A 19,334-nucleotide genomic window follows, 5' to 3' on the forward strand; every position below is an offset into this window, starting at 1 on the left:
CTGAGATCCTCACCGAGATTTCCTATCACCAGGGCTGAGATTTGAGAAGTTTCAGTCAGATTTGAAACCTTCTACTCCAGTCTGAGACCTTGTACTTGGATTTGATCCCGGGAAGAGCAGAGGACCTTGGCGGTGGGTCCTCACATTTTGCCCACACAGGCCTCCAGAAAGTTGAATTCCGTGGTGGGAAGGTGTGTGGGAAGGGCAGGGAGGAGCTGTGTAGCCTCTGGGGATCCCATGGAAAGGAAGAGCACCCAAAGTCACCATCCGTAGGTCCAGCGAGCTCTTTATGGGTTGGACTTTCACAAACCTCTCCTTCACCAGTACTTTGTAACCCCAGCTGGGCACACGTGGGTTCAGTGCACCAAACTGAATCTGAGACTGAGTCTGGGCTCAGCTTTAGGGCTAAACAAGACAAATCCCCCACACCCAGCAAGGCTGAGAGCACCAAGTGCTTTATACCCAACACTGACTTTTATTCTCCAACAACGATTTCCCACTCCCATCTCCCTTTGTTTCACAGAGTTTCCTCCGTGTCCCTTCCTCTCACCAGTTCTTTCTCCTCCCCAGGCTCTGTCAGACAGCTCTGCAGCCTGCCTTGAACACAGCTTTGCCTCATCAAAGCCAGGGCCTCAGCAGCATGAACCCAGTGTTTTGGGATTCACCCCCCTGTGCTTGGCACAGACACCTCTGGTTGGTGCTGCTTGAAAACTCCTGCAGGTCTCCATGGTTTTCTCTTTTCCATCCCCATGAGGGCTCTAGGCTGAGCTGACAGAACAGAAAGGAGGAGTGAAAAGGTTTGCTTGCAGAGTCCTGCTGTTTTTCTTCCCTCCCCCAAAAAGCTGTGGCAGCACCGTGGTACTGTCTGGCTGGCAGGGGTGGGAACAAGCAGACAAGGTCATAAATAGTCACAGTGGGATTTTTGGGGTCCAATTTATCTTTATACTGATGGCAGCAGGTGCTGGGGAGAGCCCCAGCATCATGGTTGGGGTGCAAACCCAGGTTTCCAGCAGCTGGCTGAGGAAATCCTGTTCTGTGCTGTAGAAATGGTGAGAAAACAAAGCAGGGGCAGTAAATAAATCCAGATCTGCCCTTCCTTGAAAACTGCCCATCAGGGAAACTGCAGCAGCCCCGTTTTCTGTGCTGGGAAAGCTGCTGATGGACTCCCTCTGCACAAAGAGCTCCAGGCAGGGGTGTGTGAAAGTGCTCTTTGTCAGCTGTGCTGGATTTCTGGGCATGTGGGAACAGCAACTTCAAACACCTGAACAGCCCCTGAACTGGGGAGGTTTCTGTGATACTGGGATGTTCCAGCTGGAGCCTCAGTGTTGATGATCACAGCAGGGGATGCTGCAGGAGATCTCTGACTGACCTGAAGAGCTCTCTGGGCTTGTCCTGCTCTATAAGAGCAATAACCAGCTGTGGGATCAACATGAACACCCTCAGCTGAGGTGCTGAAGCATTTGCAGCCCACCAGGCAATGGGCTGTGCCATCCCAGACCTTGGGGCTCCTTTGTCTCCCTGGATCCAGGATTCATGGATGTTTTGCAGGGTGGGGATCCCCAGCAAGGAGCCAGGGGGCTGGAGGAGGGATTTCTTTCTGTAAAGGGAAGATGTGTCCACCACCCAAACTCCTGAGTGCAAAACATTCTGATTGAGCAGCAGGAAGTGTTGGCCTGTTCTCCAGGTAACTTGAGCAGCTGAAAGAGGAGTTGAGATAAACACACCAAAGAAAGCTAAAGGATATTGTTGGAAGTTCCATTTTCAGAGCATTGAGCAGCCTCTAAACTCTGGACTCCTCCCTCCGAATGGGCCCACGGTCAGTAGAAGGACACTGGACAACACAAGTCCCTGGCCCAGAACCTGCTTGGAAATTCCTGTGGATTTGTGCAGCTGCATTCTGCGCCTGTGCAAAGCTGGCTGTCTCCTCCTAGTTGGTTTTGTCACCAGTTTTGCCTGTGGGGTTACTTAATTTTTTTAGCTCCTCCTCAAGCTTCTTGTTCTTCTCCTCCAAGTCCTCCCGCGAGCGCTCCACGTTCGTCAACTTGAGCTGCAGCTCCTCAGACTTCTTCTTCTCCCTCTCAATGTCCTGGTTCAGCCTCACCACTTTGGCCCAAACTTCGTAGTTTTCCTTCTGGAGACTGCAAAGAAAAGTGGAGCATGAAAGGGACTGGAAAACCATCGCTTGGCTCTTAAGGGGTCCGCCCTCTGTGCCATTAAGGAATAAAACAAGCCAAAGGTCCTGCCCTGAGTCCCTCCATGGCCACATAAAATGATGCAATATATCAATATGTGTATTGATCATGGGATAATAGGGATAATATAATAACTATGTGATGGGTACAACTGACAGTGTCACAGTGCTACTGCTGAAATCTGGAGAGCATGGCAGTACAGGATGAAGGTAATAACAGGAATTAGGACAGTTTAATTATGGCAGAAGCACTGTAGTGCCATACAATGATGTGATAAGAAATATAAAGTATTAATATTGTGGTAATTTAACATTAGCAACTGTGTCATGACAGTACAGCACACACAGTACACTGATTTTTAGAGAGCCTACTAAATACTGTATTTTAGCATTAATCATTGCTCTTGCATACTGTATAATATTATTGGCACATAAATCTGGGCAGTATTTGCTGTCACCACCCCGAGCTGCAGATTTCCTGCTCCCCGGAAAGGAAGGAGCAGTTACCTCCTAATTTGCTCCTCGTAGTCGTTTTTCTGTGCCTCCATCTCCTTCTCCAGCCTGAGGACCGTGTTTTGCAGGAACTCCCCGCTCTCCTGGTCGGGCTTGGGCACCTCAGTGTTGGGGCTGGCTGGTTCCCTGGGCTCGTGGCTGGGGCTGGGGCAGGGCAGGAATTCCCTATCGGAGATGCTGCTGCAGGGGCTGGGGCTGGAGCCGGAGCCGTCCCCGCTCTCGGGAGGGGAGGGGGGAATGTTGTCGCAGGTCGCAGCCCGGTGGAGGTCGAGCAGCTTAAAAAGATCGTGAGACAACGTTCTCTTGTGTCCATCGCCGAGCACGGGGCGGGAGCTGCTCCCGGGGGAGCTTTTCCAAAAGTCACTGGCGAACACATCCCTTTTCTCCTGGCTGCCTTTGTCCCCCGGGGCAGCCGCTGCCAGCAAAGATTTCCTGTTGGGTAAAGTCTGAGTTCTTTTCCTTGGCTCCATCTTCCACGTTCCCAGGGTATCTTTGGGCTCCTTGTCTTCCCCTGAGCTCGCAGCTGGTCCAGGGGCACCGCTGGGATTCGGGTCATCCCTCTGGAAAGCAGAGCACGGCGTTAGGAGGGGCTGGCCCTGCCCTGGCAGCAGACAGGTTGCAGCCACTGCTGGCACTGCAAGACCTCCAAAAGCCACATTTGAACACGGCCACAGTTTGCCATTAAAATTATTTTAGATTGGACCCTGCTTCCCATTAAGAAGGATTTTTTGCAGTGATTCCTTCTGGGGAAAGCCTTTAATCCTCAGTGTTTTGCCTTCACCAGCCTGAGCTGAAAAGGTTTCATCTGTTCAGATGTTTAGATGAAAAGCATTGGGAATTTTCATTTTTCTCAGGACAGTAGATTTTCCACAGGAAAGTGGAAAATTTATCTGCATCATTTACCTGATGTAAATATTCCAGAGCTGACAGATACAGCTCTTCCCCCTTTTACCAGCAAGTGCTTTTAGTGGCTCGCTGACCTGTCAGAACCCGCCGTAATTAATCACACACTTAATAAACATGGGGGTGATTATTTCCCCGGGGATCTGTCCTTACCATTCTCCTCTGGATCACGGCCCTGGGCACGGCAGGGTCCTCTGCAGCCCCCCAGCCCACAGAGCTGCGAGGGACAGGGGCTTTCTTGTCATTTTGGGGGGCAGACGGGGAGAGTGGCACGTCCTTGGACAGGGGGAAGAGGTTCTCGTGGTCGCTGATCATCACAGTCATCACCTTCTGCACCCGGGGAGTGCCTGCAGGGAGGAGAGACTGTCAGGGGCAAACCCAGCACACAGGGATTCCTTCACCCACACTGGGAGGTTCTGGTGCCTGAAATGGAGCTGCAGGTGAAGATGAGGAGAAGGAGCATAAAGCCAAGTAGAGGGGGAGATTTTGATATTGCCCTTTATTTTATATCAACCTCTTATTATATATTTATTGGTGTAATTATACCATATTTGTAAGATATTATTATGTAATTATAGATATTAATATTTAGACATTATTTTTATATATCTATTAACAGCAAGAGTAGGATATGGATTTGATCCCCTTTGGCTCAACAGCCAAGCCCAGGTATAGGGTGTATGAATATCTGCATAATTTGCATGTGAGGTCTGTAGAATAAAGCAGCCTTTGGCCTTATAACTTTTCTTTTATCAGCTCTGTTACATCTGTCCCTGCCCACGGGGTTACAGTTTGGCTCAGCTAAACACTAATTTCTCTGGGTTTCCTTTGTTTCTCCCAGAAGGATTTGACACCTTCCTGCTCTAAAGCAACAGAAATGACCTCACCAAATTCCTGAATTGTTTGAGCTCTCTGGAGAGAATAAAGAGTGGTTTTTGTCACCATAGACACCTTTACAGCCAGTAACACATGGCTTTGCTCTGCTCTGCTGTTCTTTCTGTGCCCAGGCCAGTTTCTGGCTGATATCCACCGGTCCATCCACAGAAAAACTGCATTTTCAAGACTTTGGATGCACCTGAGCGTTCCAGCATGCCAGGTGCTCCAGTGCCAGTTATCCCAGGAGTCCCTTTTACCTCTCATAATAGTTGCAGGATCCTCTATCTTGGGTCTGATGAGGTTCACTCCAATCACTGTTGCCAGGTTATCTACACTCATCTTGTTGACACTGGAGTTCAACTGTATTTCGTGTAGAAACCTGCCAGAATTCAGGGGGAAATGTTTGCCATCAGAGGAGGAAGGCTGCGAAAAGCCTTTCACACCCACTGGTATAAAATCCTGGTCTTTTTCTGATCCTCCAGCTCTTCCTCTCAGTCACAAGGACAGAAATACCTTAGAACAGAGAACTGGAGCTGGGCCTGACTGGTATCAGCATAAAACCCCCCATGGGATGAGCTGCTCACCTCCAAAACAAACCAAAAAGGAAGGGAAACCCCCCCAAGTAAACCTCAGAATAAACCCAGCCAGGCTGGGTGAAACCCACAAGTTTTGGTGCACCAGGTTTTGTCCAGGAAAACTACACCCGGTTTTAACTCCCAGGGATTTGTAAGTGAGTTTTAGGGTAGTGATTTATGCTCAAACACTGTCAAGGTGTTTATCCCCGTGGCTCAAATTCTCCCCCTGCAGGAGTCAGGATCTGGTGACTCAATGGGAACCAAAACATGGCTTTAGAAGACTTCTTTCTGCCTGGAGGAGGCAACTTTGGCCTTTGGGGTGACAACTCTGCTCCCCAAGAGCAAATCCGAGCTGTCCACACAGCACTGACCTGCAGATGTAGCTGAGGAGGTTGTAGTTGTCTCTGGGAAGGAGAGTCAGTTGCTTCAGGAGCTCCTGATGGCCCTAAAGGCAAGCAAAGGAACAGTTCTGGAAAGATTCACAGACACCCCTGGACTCATGAACGGCTCTTGGCCACTCCATCCACCCTCGTTACGCTCCTGCCTCTTGGTGATTCCCAGAGCCCATCCCTGGGAATGCCCAAAAAACACGTGGATGTGGCACGTGAGGACGTGGTTTAGGGGTGAACATGGTGGTGCTGGCTGATGGTTGGGCTTGATGATATCACAGGTCTTTCCCCCTCCTTGGCAACTCCAGGATATTACAATTCTCTTGTCATTTGCTCTCCTTGGAAGTCCCATTTCTCCATCAGGAGACAGGGACAGGGAGGAGCACAGCAAGGAGAGGCAGCCCATGGCCACAGCAGCAAAGGAAGGAGCAGGGTCCCCTGCAGCCAGGAGCTCTTTGCAAAGGGCTGATCTCCTCATCAACTGCCTCATCCCCTTGAGTTTCTTGTGTATAAACATTTAGGACGTTGTTGACCCCAAAGATCCCGAGGTGGAACAACCCTCCAAGAAACATTTGCCCTGGAAAACACCTGAGAACTGCAGTTGCCAGAGCTCCCAGCTGAGCAGATCTGTGGTGTTGGCCTGTGTGCTTTCATTGTCATTTGGGGTGTTTCCCTGGAGTGGGTTTCTTTGGCCAGGTTTTGGTAGGGGCAGGGGGTTACAGGGGTGGCTTCTCTTAGAAGCTGCTGGAAGCTTCCCCTGTCTGGTGGAGCCAATTCCAGCTGCTCCAGGAGGGAATTCCTGCTGCTGGCCCAGGATGAGCCTGTCAGGAATGACAGTGACACCTCTGGGATAACAGATTGAAGAACAGAAAGGGATTGAGCAGAAGGAATTCCAGCAAGGGAAGAGTGGAGGGAGACCATGGGAACATCAGACACGCAGGGCAGGGCAGGAGGAAGGGCAGGGGTAGCTCCAGGAGATGGAGTCGAGGGTTCCCAGATGGAGCAGGGTCCTGGCAGGGACTGTTGTTGAGAAACCCCACTGGGTTTGGGAGAGTTTTTAATTTTTTTCTTTTTGTCCTTCTTCTCCCAAAGGTCCCCAAGCTGATAAAGCCCAGCTAAACATGCACCAGCACCTCCACCCCACAAAGCCCTGCATCCGAAACACAGCTGGTTTTAAGGCCAGGAGGGGGAAAACAAAAGCATCTCTCTACCTTTGCCTCATCAGCATCCAGTGCCTGCCCACAGAGCAGGAAATCCTCGTACTGGCTCCAGGGCACGACGGGCTCCGGCAGCTCCCGCAGGTACAGCTTGAGCAGGGAGGCCACAGTGTGAACATCCGTGTCCCTGCAAGGGTGCACAGGGTCCCTCAGGGGAAACTCAGCCCCAGGAGGTACCAGCAGGGGAGCAAAGCCTGCCCCAAGGCTCTGTTTGAGCTCCCTGCACAGATGTGGGCGCAGGGGAGAGCAGAGCAAGCTGGGGTGGGGGGGATCCACAGGGCACCCCAAACCAGGGAATGGCCCCAGCTGGTAGGACAATGAAGGCTTGGAGGAGGTTTTCACCACCATGGGTCGGGAAGGTCTCAATGTCTGAGCTGGGATAGCAAGAAATTCAGTACAAGGGGTTCCTGTTCTCTCCCAAGAGCGAGTTTTGAGCAGGCACAGTCACTGTGTCAGCTCTACCCAGCTGCCCTTCCCTGCCCTTGGGCCCTGGCACAAAGTTCCTTTCCTTGCCTGCTCCATCACGATTTGGGGCAAAGCAGGAGCCAAGGCCGCAGCAGCTGCCCCTGGCACAACACAGGCTCCTCTCTTGCTCAGGTGCTGTTGTCTCCATCTCTCCCCTTCACACTGTGAACCTAAAATCAGCTTTCTTCACCCACTGGACAGCTCTGAAGCCACGTTTTTTAGTGCCTATCTGTTTGCCCTCCCCAGCTCTGACTTGCAGTGGGATTTAGGTCAAAGATCTCTCCTAACAAAACTGGATTAAAGCAGGACAAGTTTTATGGTAGGGACTGGTGAATAGAGGAGGCCCCTGCACACCACTTAGACAAGGAGTTCTGCACAAAAATCCAGGGAAGCTCCTGGGTTTGGGGCTCCCCTCCCAGGAACATCCCAGCTCTCAGAGCTCAGGTGTTGCCATAGGGAGCAGCTCCCAAATTCTGCCCAGGGAGGGCATCCCCAGGGCCAGTGTCCTCCTCACACACAGCAGCAGCCTGGGCACTGCTTGTCTCCTGGTGGGCAGGACAGGGCAGGAATTCAGCCAAACCCCTCACTTTCGGTGCTGTGCAAAGGCAGGACCCACTTTTCCATCATTCCAGGTCTGGGAGCATGGATTTCACCAGCACAAGCTGGCAGGTGAAGCCCCAGGGCAGCACAGGTGAAGCCCCAGGGCAGCACAGGTGAACAGGACAGGGTGGGAATTGAGGGATGGAATTCCTTATGGAATGGAGGCCAAACCCAAGGGGTTCAGGTGGGGCAGGTGGGAAGCTCCCTTGGAAACAGGGAGGCACCTGAGGGGCAGCTGCATCCCTTTAGGATCCCTTTGGGAAGGGAAGCACCAGGGCTTTACCCTCCTCCTCTCACTTTGCACAGGCCATGGCAGAGGCAGCAATTGCAAATGTCTCTCTCCAAAGCCTCTCCAGGACCCTCGAGCAGGGCCAGGCAGCTCTCCCAGATTCTGGGAGTTCTCCATTTCCTCTTGGCCCTGCAGAGGAAGAGGGTCAGGGGGGCCTGACCTGCCTTGCAGCAGCAAAAATCTCTCACATCTCTGTGTGGTGGTGTAGGGAAAAGCAGCAGGAGGAAAATATCATGGCTGGGGGCTGGCAGGGAGAGGAATAACTTCTGCTGTGCATCAGGGTGTGCTCTGAGCTCATTTGGGATCCTCTCTTTGCTCTCCTTTCTCTAAACCCTCAGCTGATGGGCGCTGCAGGCTCTTCCCTTTGCTCCTTCCTAGGCTGCTCCTGCAAATCCTACTTGCTGCCCTGTGCAGGGCTAAGGGTTGGACTCCATGGTCCTCGTGGGTCCCTTCCAGCCCAGCAAGTCCTGTGATCCCGTAAATGCTTTCCTTTATTTGCACGAATCTCACCTCAGCAGCCCCCAACTCTGCCTGTGCCTCCCTCCGTGGTTTCTGCTGAATGTTGACCAAAAGCCCTTCTGGAGGGTGCAGGGCACTGCAGGGGGGTCAGACTGGCTGTTTGCCCCGGGATTTGGGGGCGGGAGAGGGGGCCCCAGCGTTACCTGTCGAAGGAGGGTCTCTCCCCGGCGTCGAAGGCGTCGCGGAGCTGTTTGACCAGGTTGTCCTGGCCGGGCAGGCGGAAAATCCCCTCCTCACTCAGCCCGTGCTCCCGGATGAACTCGGCACATTTCTGCACCAGGATGGGCACCTGGGGCTGCCCAAACTTCTGCTCGTAGGCCATGGTCTCTGCCAGGCGCTGCCCAAACACCGCTGGGGAGAGGACACGCGGTCAGAGGGGCCCGAAACTCAGCTCAAAGACTCCTCAGAGGGGTCCAAAATTCAGCTTGAAGGCTCCTCAGAGGGGCCCAAAATTCAGTTTGAAGGCTCAGCACCCACCCAAGGGGGGTCACTGCAAGTGCTCCAGCAGCACCTGCTGCTCTGACAGCACAGGGCACACCAAGAGTCTGCAGGCTTTTTAAACCTACACTCGAACCCAGAGAGGTTTCTGCAAAAGCCTTTGCTGAGACAAAGTTCCACGGAAAGGAGAACTTATTTCCCGAAGAAATGACAGCGAAACAAAACGTTGTTCCTCCTCCAGATAATTCACAGTTCCTGAAAGGATTAAAGCCAGGCAGTGAGCCTTGGGGTTTGCCTGCCTGGAAGCAGGGTCCTGATACAGGAGGAGACAGGAGCAGGGCACAGGGAGGGAAGGAAAGACATAAAAAGCTCAGAAATAAGAACGGATCTGGAGCTGGAATTCTCACTGATCTAGTTGCTCTCTTTCCCTCTTCCCCTCCAGAAGCTCCCCCATGCAAAGGAACAGCAGAGTTCCACAGAGGGTGGTACCTTTCCTTTGGAGAAATGGCTTTTTCCTCCTGAACTCCCAGCAAAGGGTGGTGGGAAGGCAGCAGCCTTCATCCCAGCTCTTCCTCCCCGGAGCCTGGGCCATGGTAAGGGCAGACAGCCCCCAGCTCCAGCTGGCTCTGGGATATTAATGGCACATGGTCCTCTGGTCCTCTATCACATCTGTGCCCCAGCAGTGCCTTGATGTGTCCACTCTGTGCTCTGAAGGCTGAATAGTTCCTGTGCATCCTCCAGCCCAGGAAAGTGCAGGTAAAAATACCCTCATCTGGAACCACAAGGCCTGTCAGCACCTGCCTGGTCATGGGGCTTTTTCGTTTATCACTGGCTTACACTTTTAAATAAAGAATATAAACCTGACACTGTGCATAGGAAAAGCAAATATCTTTTTTTTTTTTTCTTTTTTTTTGGCCTCTCTGCTTTGGTAGCTGATAATGATTTGGTTATTTGACTGCAGGCTGGCAGATTTGTTAATCTGGGGACACCACCCCGGTGTCAGAGGGTGACAACCAGCCCTGCAAAACCCTCCAAGATTTTGGACATGCTTTTGCTGTTTCTTCACACTCTGCAGCTTCTCTGTTTCTTGGTGAGCAACAGGCTGGGTCACAGGGCTGCCAAAACCTCCCTTGCACTGTGGGTTGCTCTAAAACCTCGTGTTGCCTCAGCTCACACTGAAGCCAAAAACCTGAAGTGTGAGTTTTGGGGTCTGTTAACCTGGGTATTCACCTAAAATGCAGCTCCACAGTCCCTGACCTCTCTGCTGTCCTCAGGGGTGTCTGTGCTACTATAAATGTACATTTTCTGTTATATAAAGTCACTTCATCTCTCTGGAAGGAACCAACAGCCTCCTAAATTCAAGTAGGGATCAGATGTGGAGTTATTATAGGAGTTCATCCTTATAGGAAAAGTCTGGATGGTTCATCCTGATGGGAAAAGTGGCTGGAGTGACCTTTGCTGCTTCTTTTGGGGTTTCAAATTTACAGTGTGATCCTTTCCGATCCATCCATGCTTTATAATTCCCTGACTGCAATTTTACAATGGATTAACTGCATGGCTGGGGGCCTGGAAGAGGATCTGGGGGCTGGAAGGAAAGACCTGGGGCTGAAGGGATCATGCCTGAGTGTGTGGCCCAGGGCAGGCTGGAGAGAAAATGGGGGCAGAAAGGCTGGGGTGAACAAGAAAAGCTGGAAGAAAAGCAGAGCAAGGTGAGGAGATTGGCTGGTGAAAGGCAGGATTTTTCAGCACTTTATCCCTGAATGGGAGTTGTTTTCAAGAACAACTTTTTCAGGGTCAGTAGGTCAACGAGGAAGTTGGCAAAAGAAGATGAAACCAGCCCAGAAATGTTCGTTCATGCTTGGCTGCCCTTTCCTCAGCACTGCCTGTGTTTGCAGCAGCCCCAGCACCAGGGTCTGCCCCAGCTTTCGAGGGCGCTCCCTGTGCCAAGGATTTGTGAGCCCAGCCTTGAAATCCTCACCCAGAAGTGCTTCCAGCCCACAGGGCAGCAGGAGCCCCCCCCTCCCAGAGCTGCCCCTGCTCCCCTTTACCTCCTGCCACCGAGCCCAGTGCGCGCCGGATGGATTTGACCCACTCCTCCATCTCGCTCTGGGAGCTGGCCATGAGCACGCAGGGGTCCTGCCCTGCCCGGGGCTGCTCTCCAGCCACCCCTGCAAGAAAAAAAGAAGATTTGTGCATCCTTTATGGAGGAGAAGAGACACATTCTTGCTGTTTTCTTTGCCGGCTGACTCCAGTTCCAGATTTCCCCGTCACCGACTCCTCGGCTGCGAAGGAAGCAGAGCTCTGACGTCGCACTTGGGGAAGGTTTGCGAGGAGGGAACAGAAACTGCTGCACTCTGCAGCTTGGCAGGGCTTCTTCTCACCATGGGCACTGACGCAGGGCCCTGCTCCAGCCCTCAATATTAAAAGTAGGATATTTGTCTTCACAGGAAACAGCACTGTGGAAAAAAGGCGGGAGCAGAAGGACTGGGAAAAAGACTCGCCTGAGTGACTGGGGGTGAACAGACCGGCCCAAAAGTGTGCAACAAAAAGGAGAGAGGCTTCCTCACCTGGGATGATTTCAAAGATGAATTTGCCTCCTTCCTCTGGGTTGCTGGCCACCTCCTTGATGGTGCTTCCCTGGAGGGACAGGCAGCCCTAGGACAGAGCAGAGCAGGGGCTGAAAATACCTGTGTCCCACCTCTGCGAGGCCACACCAACCTGTGCCAGCACTGAGGGTGGAATTCTTGCTTTCAAACAGCTTGCAGGAGCTATATGTCATATATTTGATAGATAGGTAGATAGATAGATAGATAGATAGATAGATAGATAGATAGATAGATAGATAGACAGACTAGAATGGCTTTTCAAACAATAAGGGCCACTTCTTAAATGACAGTTTTTCCAATGAAGTGATTCTCAGAATAAAAAAAATGCTTCCTTTGCTCTTTCTTTTTTTCTCCATTCTCATGCTTTTTTAGCCCCTATGGGAAGTGGAGGGAGAGAGAACAAAGGAGAAGGGACTTGGCAAAACCACAGAGGATCCTCTTTCTGCTGTGAGGGAGCAGGAAAACTGTTCCTTTAACACACCATCACCTAAACCTGAAAACCAACCCAAAGCTGGCAGGAAAGGAGTAGAGGAAAAGAAGAAAAGGGATGGGAAATTAAAAATTAAAGTGGAAATCGGCCAAATTCTGTTGGACCTTCTCTCCCCTGGCTGTGGGGGCTGGTGGAGGGGCTGGGCTGAGTCAGCCCCAGAGGCCTCGAGGGGCAGGAAATGAGGCTGTGCCTCAGAAATTAAGTTTCTCGGTGATTTCAGACTCCAGGAGCTGCATCCATCAGAATCTTTGATCTGTCCATCACAATCTTTGATGGATCCATCGGTATCACTGACGGGATCAAAGGGGCTCAAACTGCCCCAGGGTCATGGCCAGAGCTGCCAGAAGTGCCAGGAAGAGCCATCAGCTTCTCCCAGCACTTCCTGTTCCCACACCCCATTTACAGGGGAGGAGGCAGGACTTTTCCTTGGAATTTCTCCAGACGAGGAAAAGACGGTGGATGCTCAGAGAGCAAGTTACAATGCTGGAAAAACAAATGAAAAACTAAAAAGTTATCCATATCAATTCGGGAAATTTGAGGATTTCTTCCAGGCAGGTGTAGAGTGATGCATTCCCTAAGAACTGGTTTGTGTGGGGTGGACAGAGGGTTGTTGGAGCCCGGAGGGGCTGAGGGTGGGATGGTGCTCCCAGGGGTCCAAGGGTGGGCTGGTGCTGTCAGAGGGGGCTGCAGGCTCTGGGCAGTGGTACAGACATTCAAATCCTGCCCACGTGAATGATCACACCCCAGTTGTGTCCAAAGGATTGTTGTGCTCTCCTGAGGGCCCCAAAAAGCACCAGAAATGCCCTGAGCCAGAGTGCTCAGCAGGTTTCCAGCCTTGTCCCTCCAGCCATGCAGGGTGGGCCAGGGCAGCACCTGCAGCACTGAGGATGGGGCTGGGCTGGGATACAAACCCAGAGGACAGAGAGATGGAAATTTCCTTCCCTTCCAGCTGCTTCTCCCACGGCAGGAGGTCCCAGGGAAGCAGCTGCCCTTGGCTGGCCCTCGCCCAGCCCTCAGCCCCGCCCTGAGCTCTGGCCTCATCCTCACATCTGAGCTCATCCTCACAGCCAGGCTGTGCTGCAAGTCCTGCTGTTTTTTCCTACAGACATCCTGTCAGGTGCCTTTCCCACCAAGAGCAGGGCTGGCACCTCTCCCAGAGCTCCCATCCCCTTGTGCACCCAGTGCTGCACCTGCTGCCAGGAAAATAGTGGGGAACTGAGCTCTTCTCCCCAGCTTTTCTCCTCAGCTATCCTCTCTGGGGAAAGGGTAACAGCTTGGGAGTTGCTGACTGGTTTGTTTTCCTCCCAGCACCCCAATTCTTGGGCACAGGGGGATCCAGACCCCGGCAGGGCTTGCAGGCACCCGAAGAATTTCAGGGAATAGATGAAGTTCCTGATCAGGATCTTTCATCTCTCTTGCTGCCCAGAGGCAGAAAACTCCTTTGATACCCAACTCCAGACAAATCACAAACCATTTCACAGAACCGTAGAATCATGGGATGGTTTGGGTTGGAAGGGACCTTAAAGCTCATCTCATTCTACCCACTGCCACGGCCAGGGACACCTTCCACTCTCCCAGGTTGCTCCAACCTGCCCTTGGACATTTCCAGGGATGGGGCAGCCACAGCTTCTCTGGGCAACCTGTGCCAGGGCCTGCCCACCCTCACAGGGGAGACTTTTTCCTAATATCTAATCTAAATCTCCTCTCTGTCAGCTTGAAGCCATTCCCCCTTGTCCTGTCACCTCAAACCCTTGCAAATAGTCTTTCCCCCTCCTCTCTTCAGGCTCCCTTCAGGAAGTCACCATTAGGTCACCCTGAAGCTTCTCTTCCCCAGGCTGAGCCACCCCAGTTCTCTCAGCCTGAATTTCCCAACACCAGCGGGACTGTGAGAACCAGCAGAAAGCCCAGTGGCCTCATCCTACCTGTGGTTTGGCATCGTCCTCGTCCTTGTAGTAGTAGAGCTGCTGGCCCTTGAGCACGAAGTACCTGTGCTGCCAGTTCTTGACGATGGAGCGCTGCTTCTTGAGCCAGCCCAGCTTCAGCGGCCGCTCCAGCGCGCTGGGGGAGCCCGGGCGGTCCCCGCTCATCACGCTCCTGGATCGGGCTGCCAGGGACACAGAGGGGTGGGATGGGACAGTGGGGACACGGGGGACACGGGGGACACGGGGGACAGACGAGCAGCCAGCAGGGACAGCGGCTCTCTCGGCCCCGAGCGAACTGGCTCGAGCATTCAAAGGAAGTGGCTGCAGTATCTGTCAGGGTGTGCTTCCTTTTTCCTGCGTGGGAGTAATTGTCTTGCAAGTGAGAAGAAAATCATTAGCCTTTTTTTTGGTTGGTTTTTTTTTGTTTTTGGTTTTTTTTTGTGTGTTGTTGTTTTTTTTTTTTAAATGGGAGCGTGTGTTTTTTCCTACCCACCCCAGCAGAGTGACCCGGCCTGGCTGGGAAAATCCGCCAGGAAGTTGCTCTGGGAGAACCCGGTGTTCCCAACGGGGCAGATCTCACACTGTTGGGACTGGAAAGTCTCCAAGGAGGGAAAAAGTGCCTGTGTGGATTTGCCACTGGGCAGAGCAGCGTTCCTGCCCCCTGTTTGCATCACACAGAGGAGCCCCACTGGTGCCAGGCACAATGTGCCATCTCCAAATGCCTCTGTGACAGCAAATCCCTTGGGAGTGGTCATTTCCAGAAGGGATTTTTGCCTCTGGACCGGGCACTGCAGCCCCCCAGTGCCAACCCAGACAGGCAGAGTCAGCATTTACGGCTGCAGGGTGAAAACAATCTCTGCCTCCAGACACCCTCTTCTCCCCACGATGGCCAGTGGGGCAGAGAACTGCAAGAGCTGTGTCAGATGTGAGCACCCAGGAACCCTGGCCTGGGCCTGAGGGCAAAGGAGAGCCTGAACAAAGGTGCATATTTAAAATGTCTGTTGTTTTCTTGTGGTGTTGGGGACTGGGGACACCTGAGCAGGTGGCACATGGCATAGACACCCCCAGGGAGCACCAGCCTGAGAACACTTGGGCTGAGCAGGGCAGGTGCTCCAGGGGGTGCTGCAGTTCAGATGTGTCCCCACTCCCCCTTCCAAAATCCCCCAGAGCAAGAAACCCCCTGTGTTTCCCCTTCCCGCTGGGTAAGGCATCCTGAGCTCACCCCCTACTACAAACCTGCCACAGGATTGCAAATCGCCACCCCAGAGATCCCAAAAAAGGGTTGTAAATGCCAAAATCGGCCTTCGAAGTGCCACGAGGATGCTGCACATTCAGTATGGCCCTGCAGAGGATGAGGGTGGAAGCAGGGACCTCCCAAAGGGAATTGCCAACCAGCTCCCCCGGAAAAGTGCTGGTACTGGGGATTACCCTGATGAAAAACCCAAAAGGGGTTTCCAAATTGCTGCTCCAGCTCTGGCACCTTCTCTGCTCCTTGCCAAAACATCTGCATTACTCAGATCTCCTAAATATTAGTGATTCCCAGCAAAGTCCTCGGGAGCATCGTCACTGTCCTCCATAAATCACATCCCCTCATGTCCTGTGGCTGCTGCAGACTCCTGGGGATGAAGGATTTTTGGGGAATGATCCCCAGGGCCCTCCCTGCCTCCTGTGGGGGCTTATTCCAAAGTGAACCTGTTGCAGTTCAGCTCAGAGGGTCCTTAACTCACACCCACTCACACGGGTGGAAATCAGGGAGCTGCTCCATCCGTCTCCGTGTCCGGCCTTCCCCAAAGAGCTCAGCCCAGCAGTGCTGATACTCTGGTGGCACAAGGCTTGGAAGGAGAAATGTTGGGATTTTTATGAAAAATGCAACGGTTTTCTACCCTTTGTGGGAGATATCAACCTCCCTCTAAGCCCATCAGGGGCTGCAGATGGAAAGGAAGCAGCCAGTGGGTGCTGCTGCCTCTGCTCTCAGCCTGGAGCTTAAATTGTCCATCCTTGCTGGAAATTTGGTTCATTCTCTCCCTCCTTGAAGCCTTTCCCAGGTCCATCAGGAGTGTGGGTTCAGAGGGGTCCCCTGGGGTCCCTTTTCCTCAGAATCAGCCCTTCCAGGCTCAAGGTGCAGCTGGAGGCCTGTGCTTAGCCGTGTTTGTGCCCATCCTTGTGCCCCCACCTGAACGTGGGGCCGTGTTTTCCCTCTACACGGGGCAGCTCTGCCCGAACTTGGGCCCATTGAAGGCCAGAAGAGCAGTTTTGCTATTTCTGCCTCCTCCCCAGAGGTGTCACTGCCCAGCCCCACCTCAGGGGGATGTGGGGAGGGCTCTGCTCTGGGGCCTTGGCTTTGCACAAAACGAGGCTTTTCTGCCCGGTGGAAACTTCTCTGCACTTAAAGAACCAGAATCACCGAGGCTGGGGGTCCTTCCTCACCACTTCCACAAGTCTCTCTCTCTGCCTTTTGTGGCTGGTGAGACGCCCACCTCAGATGTGATATCCAATTAATTTGTGATAACCAGCTCAGATAACCAGGTGTGATGCCCAGCTCAAGATTTTAGGTGGGGTGGGCACAAAGCTTTTTCCCCAGGCTCTCCCCAGCCTGGTCCAGCCCAACCCAACCCCTCCTTCCCCCCACCAAGCCCTGCACCCTCAGCCCTGCTCTCCTCTGTGCTCTCACGGAGCAGGAAGGAGCCACCAAGAGCCAACGCGGTGCCCCAAAAGCGTTTCCTGTGGCAACCACCTCTAAGGCTGAACATTTCCTCCCAAAACATCCTCCCTCTTCCTCCAGCTCTGGCACTGGCCACAGCAGGGTGTCCTTGTCCTGCTGCCCACTCCCCAGAAAGAGGAGCCATGCCAGAGGGGACTTGCAGGAGGAATGGCAGGAGGTGCCACCCTGGTGCCCACATGGACAATTTGGCTCCTGCTCCGGACCCTGTGCTGGCCAAGAGCCCTCCCTGCTCCTGGCCCTGCAGGAGGGACAGTGGGGACTTGGAATAAAAACCAGTGAAAGGGCTACAGGAGGTTTCACAGTGAAATCCCAATTGACATAAAGAGCTTTGCAGTTTCCTCAGCAAACATTTGCAAATATGACACTACATTTCCACAAGTAAAGTCGCAGCACCCCTGGAGATACGCACAGACACCCTCATCCAGCAGCTCACAGCAGCTGGAGGCTGCAAAAAGCACCAGGAATTTCATCACAAGCAGATTTTCTTGGGAAAAAAAAAAAAAAGAAATTCCTGGTGCCAACACGAGTTCAAGCTTCTGTCCCGTCTCCACCCTTCACTCCCCAGCAGGCTCGGTGTCCCCTGGCCTTTTTTTCTGAGCTGCTGATTGACTTTACCCATTTCTCCAGAGCCTCTGGAGGAAAAAAGTATGAATTATCCTGTGAATGGGCAATGCAGGAGTCCAGGATGCTTCTGTGATAACTGTGTGGGGATTTCTTTATCCTCCTCGAGTTTCTGGGCCGCCCAGGGTCCCCTCCTGCCCATCCCTGGGTGTCCCCAGCCCAGTCACAGCTGCGCCCCTTCACCTGGGGCTCTGTGTGGAGGGAAGGGCTTGGCCTCTCCCAGAGAAGTGGGCAGAAACCTGAACGACTTCGCAGGAAAATCCAGGCAGGTCAACCCTGGAATCTGTCTGAGCAGGGAGGAGGCAGAGCCTGGCAGAGACCAGCTGGGCCAAACCTCTGCGGGGGCACAAATCCAGCGTGAGGTGCCTGAGCCGAGTCTGGCTACTTTAGCCCACGCAGGGATCCCACACGCCTTCCCAAAGGTGTTCCCGAGTGGTTCCCACGCGTGGATGAGAGCCCTGCAAGGCCTGGCCGGCAGAACGAGCCCCTGTGTTTTAAACCTCCCCATCGAAACTGGGTTTTGGGAGGGGCAGCAGCCCCACCTCGCCGGGTCCCCCCCTGTCCCCACAGCCCCGGCCCTGCTCCCACAGCGTCCCTCGGGGTGGGGGGGGGGGGAAGCTTCGCAAATCACTTTCTTGCAAATCATTTGCAAATCAACCTGCGAAGCATCCACTGGCTGGAACAGCAGCGGCTGAGGGCCAGGTCCCTTCCTCCAAAGCCGCGGGTGAAATCGCAGCCGGGCTTGCCCACAGACACCCCCACAGACACCCCCACAGCCCCTGGCGTGTCCCTGCCCCTGACCCCGGCACAGAAGAAACACCCCGCGGTACCTATTTTAGCAGCGTCCATTTTCAGGTTGAAATCCCAGTTCCGTGGCAGCTTGAGGGACATTTTGGACCGGGAAGGGCTCTTTTTCTTTCCAAGGTGGGCTTGCTGAGGAGACGGGCTGAGCCGCAGCCCCGACGGTCCCGTGGGGATCCCGCACGGGGGGCTGATCCCCCCACGAAGAGCAACAGCTCGGCGGGGCTTGATTTGCCAAAGAACTTCCTCCTCCCTGCGACAGCCGCCGAGATCAACCCCATAAAAGTACCTTCCTGCCCCTGCTTCCCCGCACGGCTCCGCTCGGGCTGCCCCGATGATGCTCAGGGTGATGCTCGGCGTGTTCCCCCTCTCTGCCCCCCGTCCTGTGGGGACAAGGCAGCCCGGTCCCAGCCCACGCAGGACGCGGTCCCAGCCCACCCAGGACACGCTGCCCGGGGCTCCCCACGCTCTGCTCGGAGCATTTGAGGAAGTGGGTCCCGCTTGGGGCACCGAGAGCCGCTCGCCGGAGGGGACACGGCCCAGCCCGGAGTTTCGGGAAGGGTTTTGCTCAGCAGCAAAGCGGGGCCCGCCTGTGGCTCGGGTGGCCACGGCTGTGGGAAGGTGTGCCTGTCCTGGGGCATCCCCTTGGGCACACGAGGGTGTCCTTTGATCTTTCTTACCGACTGCTGAGTCCCCGCAGCTGATTTAGGGCTTTACACCCGCGTTGTGACAGCAGTGGGAGCCAGATGGGGATGAAGTGAGGCAGCCCTTGGAGGGAAGGCTGTGGGGATCGAGCAGTGAGGGCCAGGGGGTCACAGAACCCTGGAATGGTTTGGGTTGGGAGGGACCCTAAAGCCCATCCAGACCTACCCCCTTCCATGGGCAGGGAGACCTTCCCCTATCCCAGGTTGCTCCAAGCCCTGTCCAACCTGGCCTCGGACACTTCCAGGGATGGGGCAGCCACAGCTTCTCTGGGCAAATGTAGGATGTGGACCCACCAGGAGCACTGGATGAAGCGAAATCCCTGCCCACAGCAGCGGGTGTATCCTGTTTGGTGTTGGTTTTCCTCCGAGGAACTGGCTGTGCATCCCCAAAGCAGCCAGGCATGCGGTTGGACTGAGCTGCAGCTCTTGAGGCTCAGGGGGGAGGCACAGGACGGTTGTGACAAGCACCCAAATGAGCAGTGAGGGGGCTCCA

General features: G+C 53.8%; 1 protein-coding gene across 1 annotated transcript; it reads right to left on the bottom strand.

Annotated features, from left to right (window-relative positions):
- Window positions 1-789: 789 nt before the first annotated feature.
- On the bottom strand, window positions 790-18,463 carry ARHGAP25 (Rho GTPase activating protein 25). The gene is made up of 11 exons (XM_027907928.1): window positions 18,167-18,463; window positions 13,994-14,175; window positions 11,543-11,630; window positions 11,024-11,143; window positions 8,681-8,888; window positions 6,659-6,791; window positions 5,430-5,503; window positions 4,741-4,862; window positions 3,761-3,954; window positions 2,699-3,264; window positions 790-2,138 (listed from the first exon to the last, which is right to left on the bottom strand). The coding sequence occupies exons 1-11, from the start codon at window positions 18,225-18,227 to the stop codon at window positions 1,928-1,930; spliced, it is 1,959 nt and encodes a 652-aa protein (XP_027763729.1). The 5' UTR covers window positions 18,228-18,463; the 3' UTR covers window positions 790-1,927.
- Window positions 18,464-19,334: the final 871 nt, after the last annotated feature.

The sequence above is a fragment of the Empidonax traillii genome, unplaced genomic scaffold (assembly GCF_003031625.1).
Source record: "Empidonax traillii isolate 1590-97213 ecotype Southwest subspecies unplaced genomic scaffold, ASM303162v1 scaffold1576:size94697, whole genome shotgun sequence".
NCBI classification, from domain to species: Eukaryota; Metazoa; Chordata; class Aves; order Passeriformes; family Tyrannidae; genus Empidonax; species Empidonax traillii.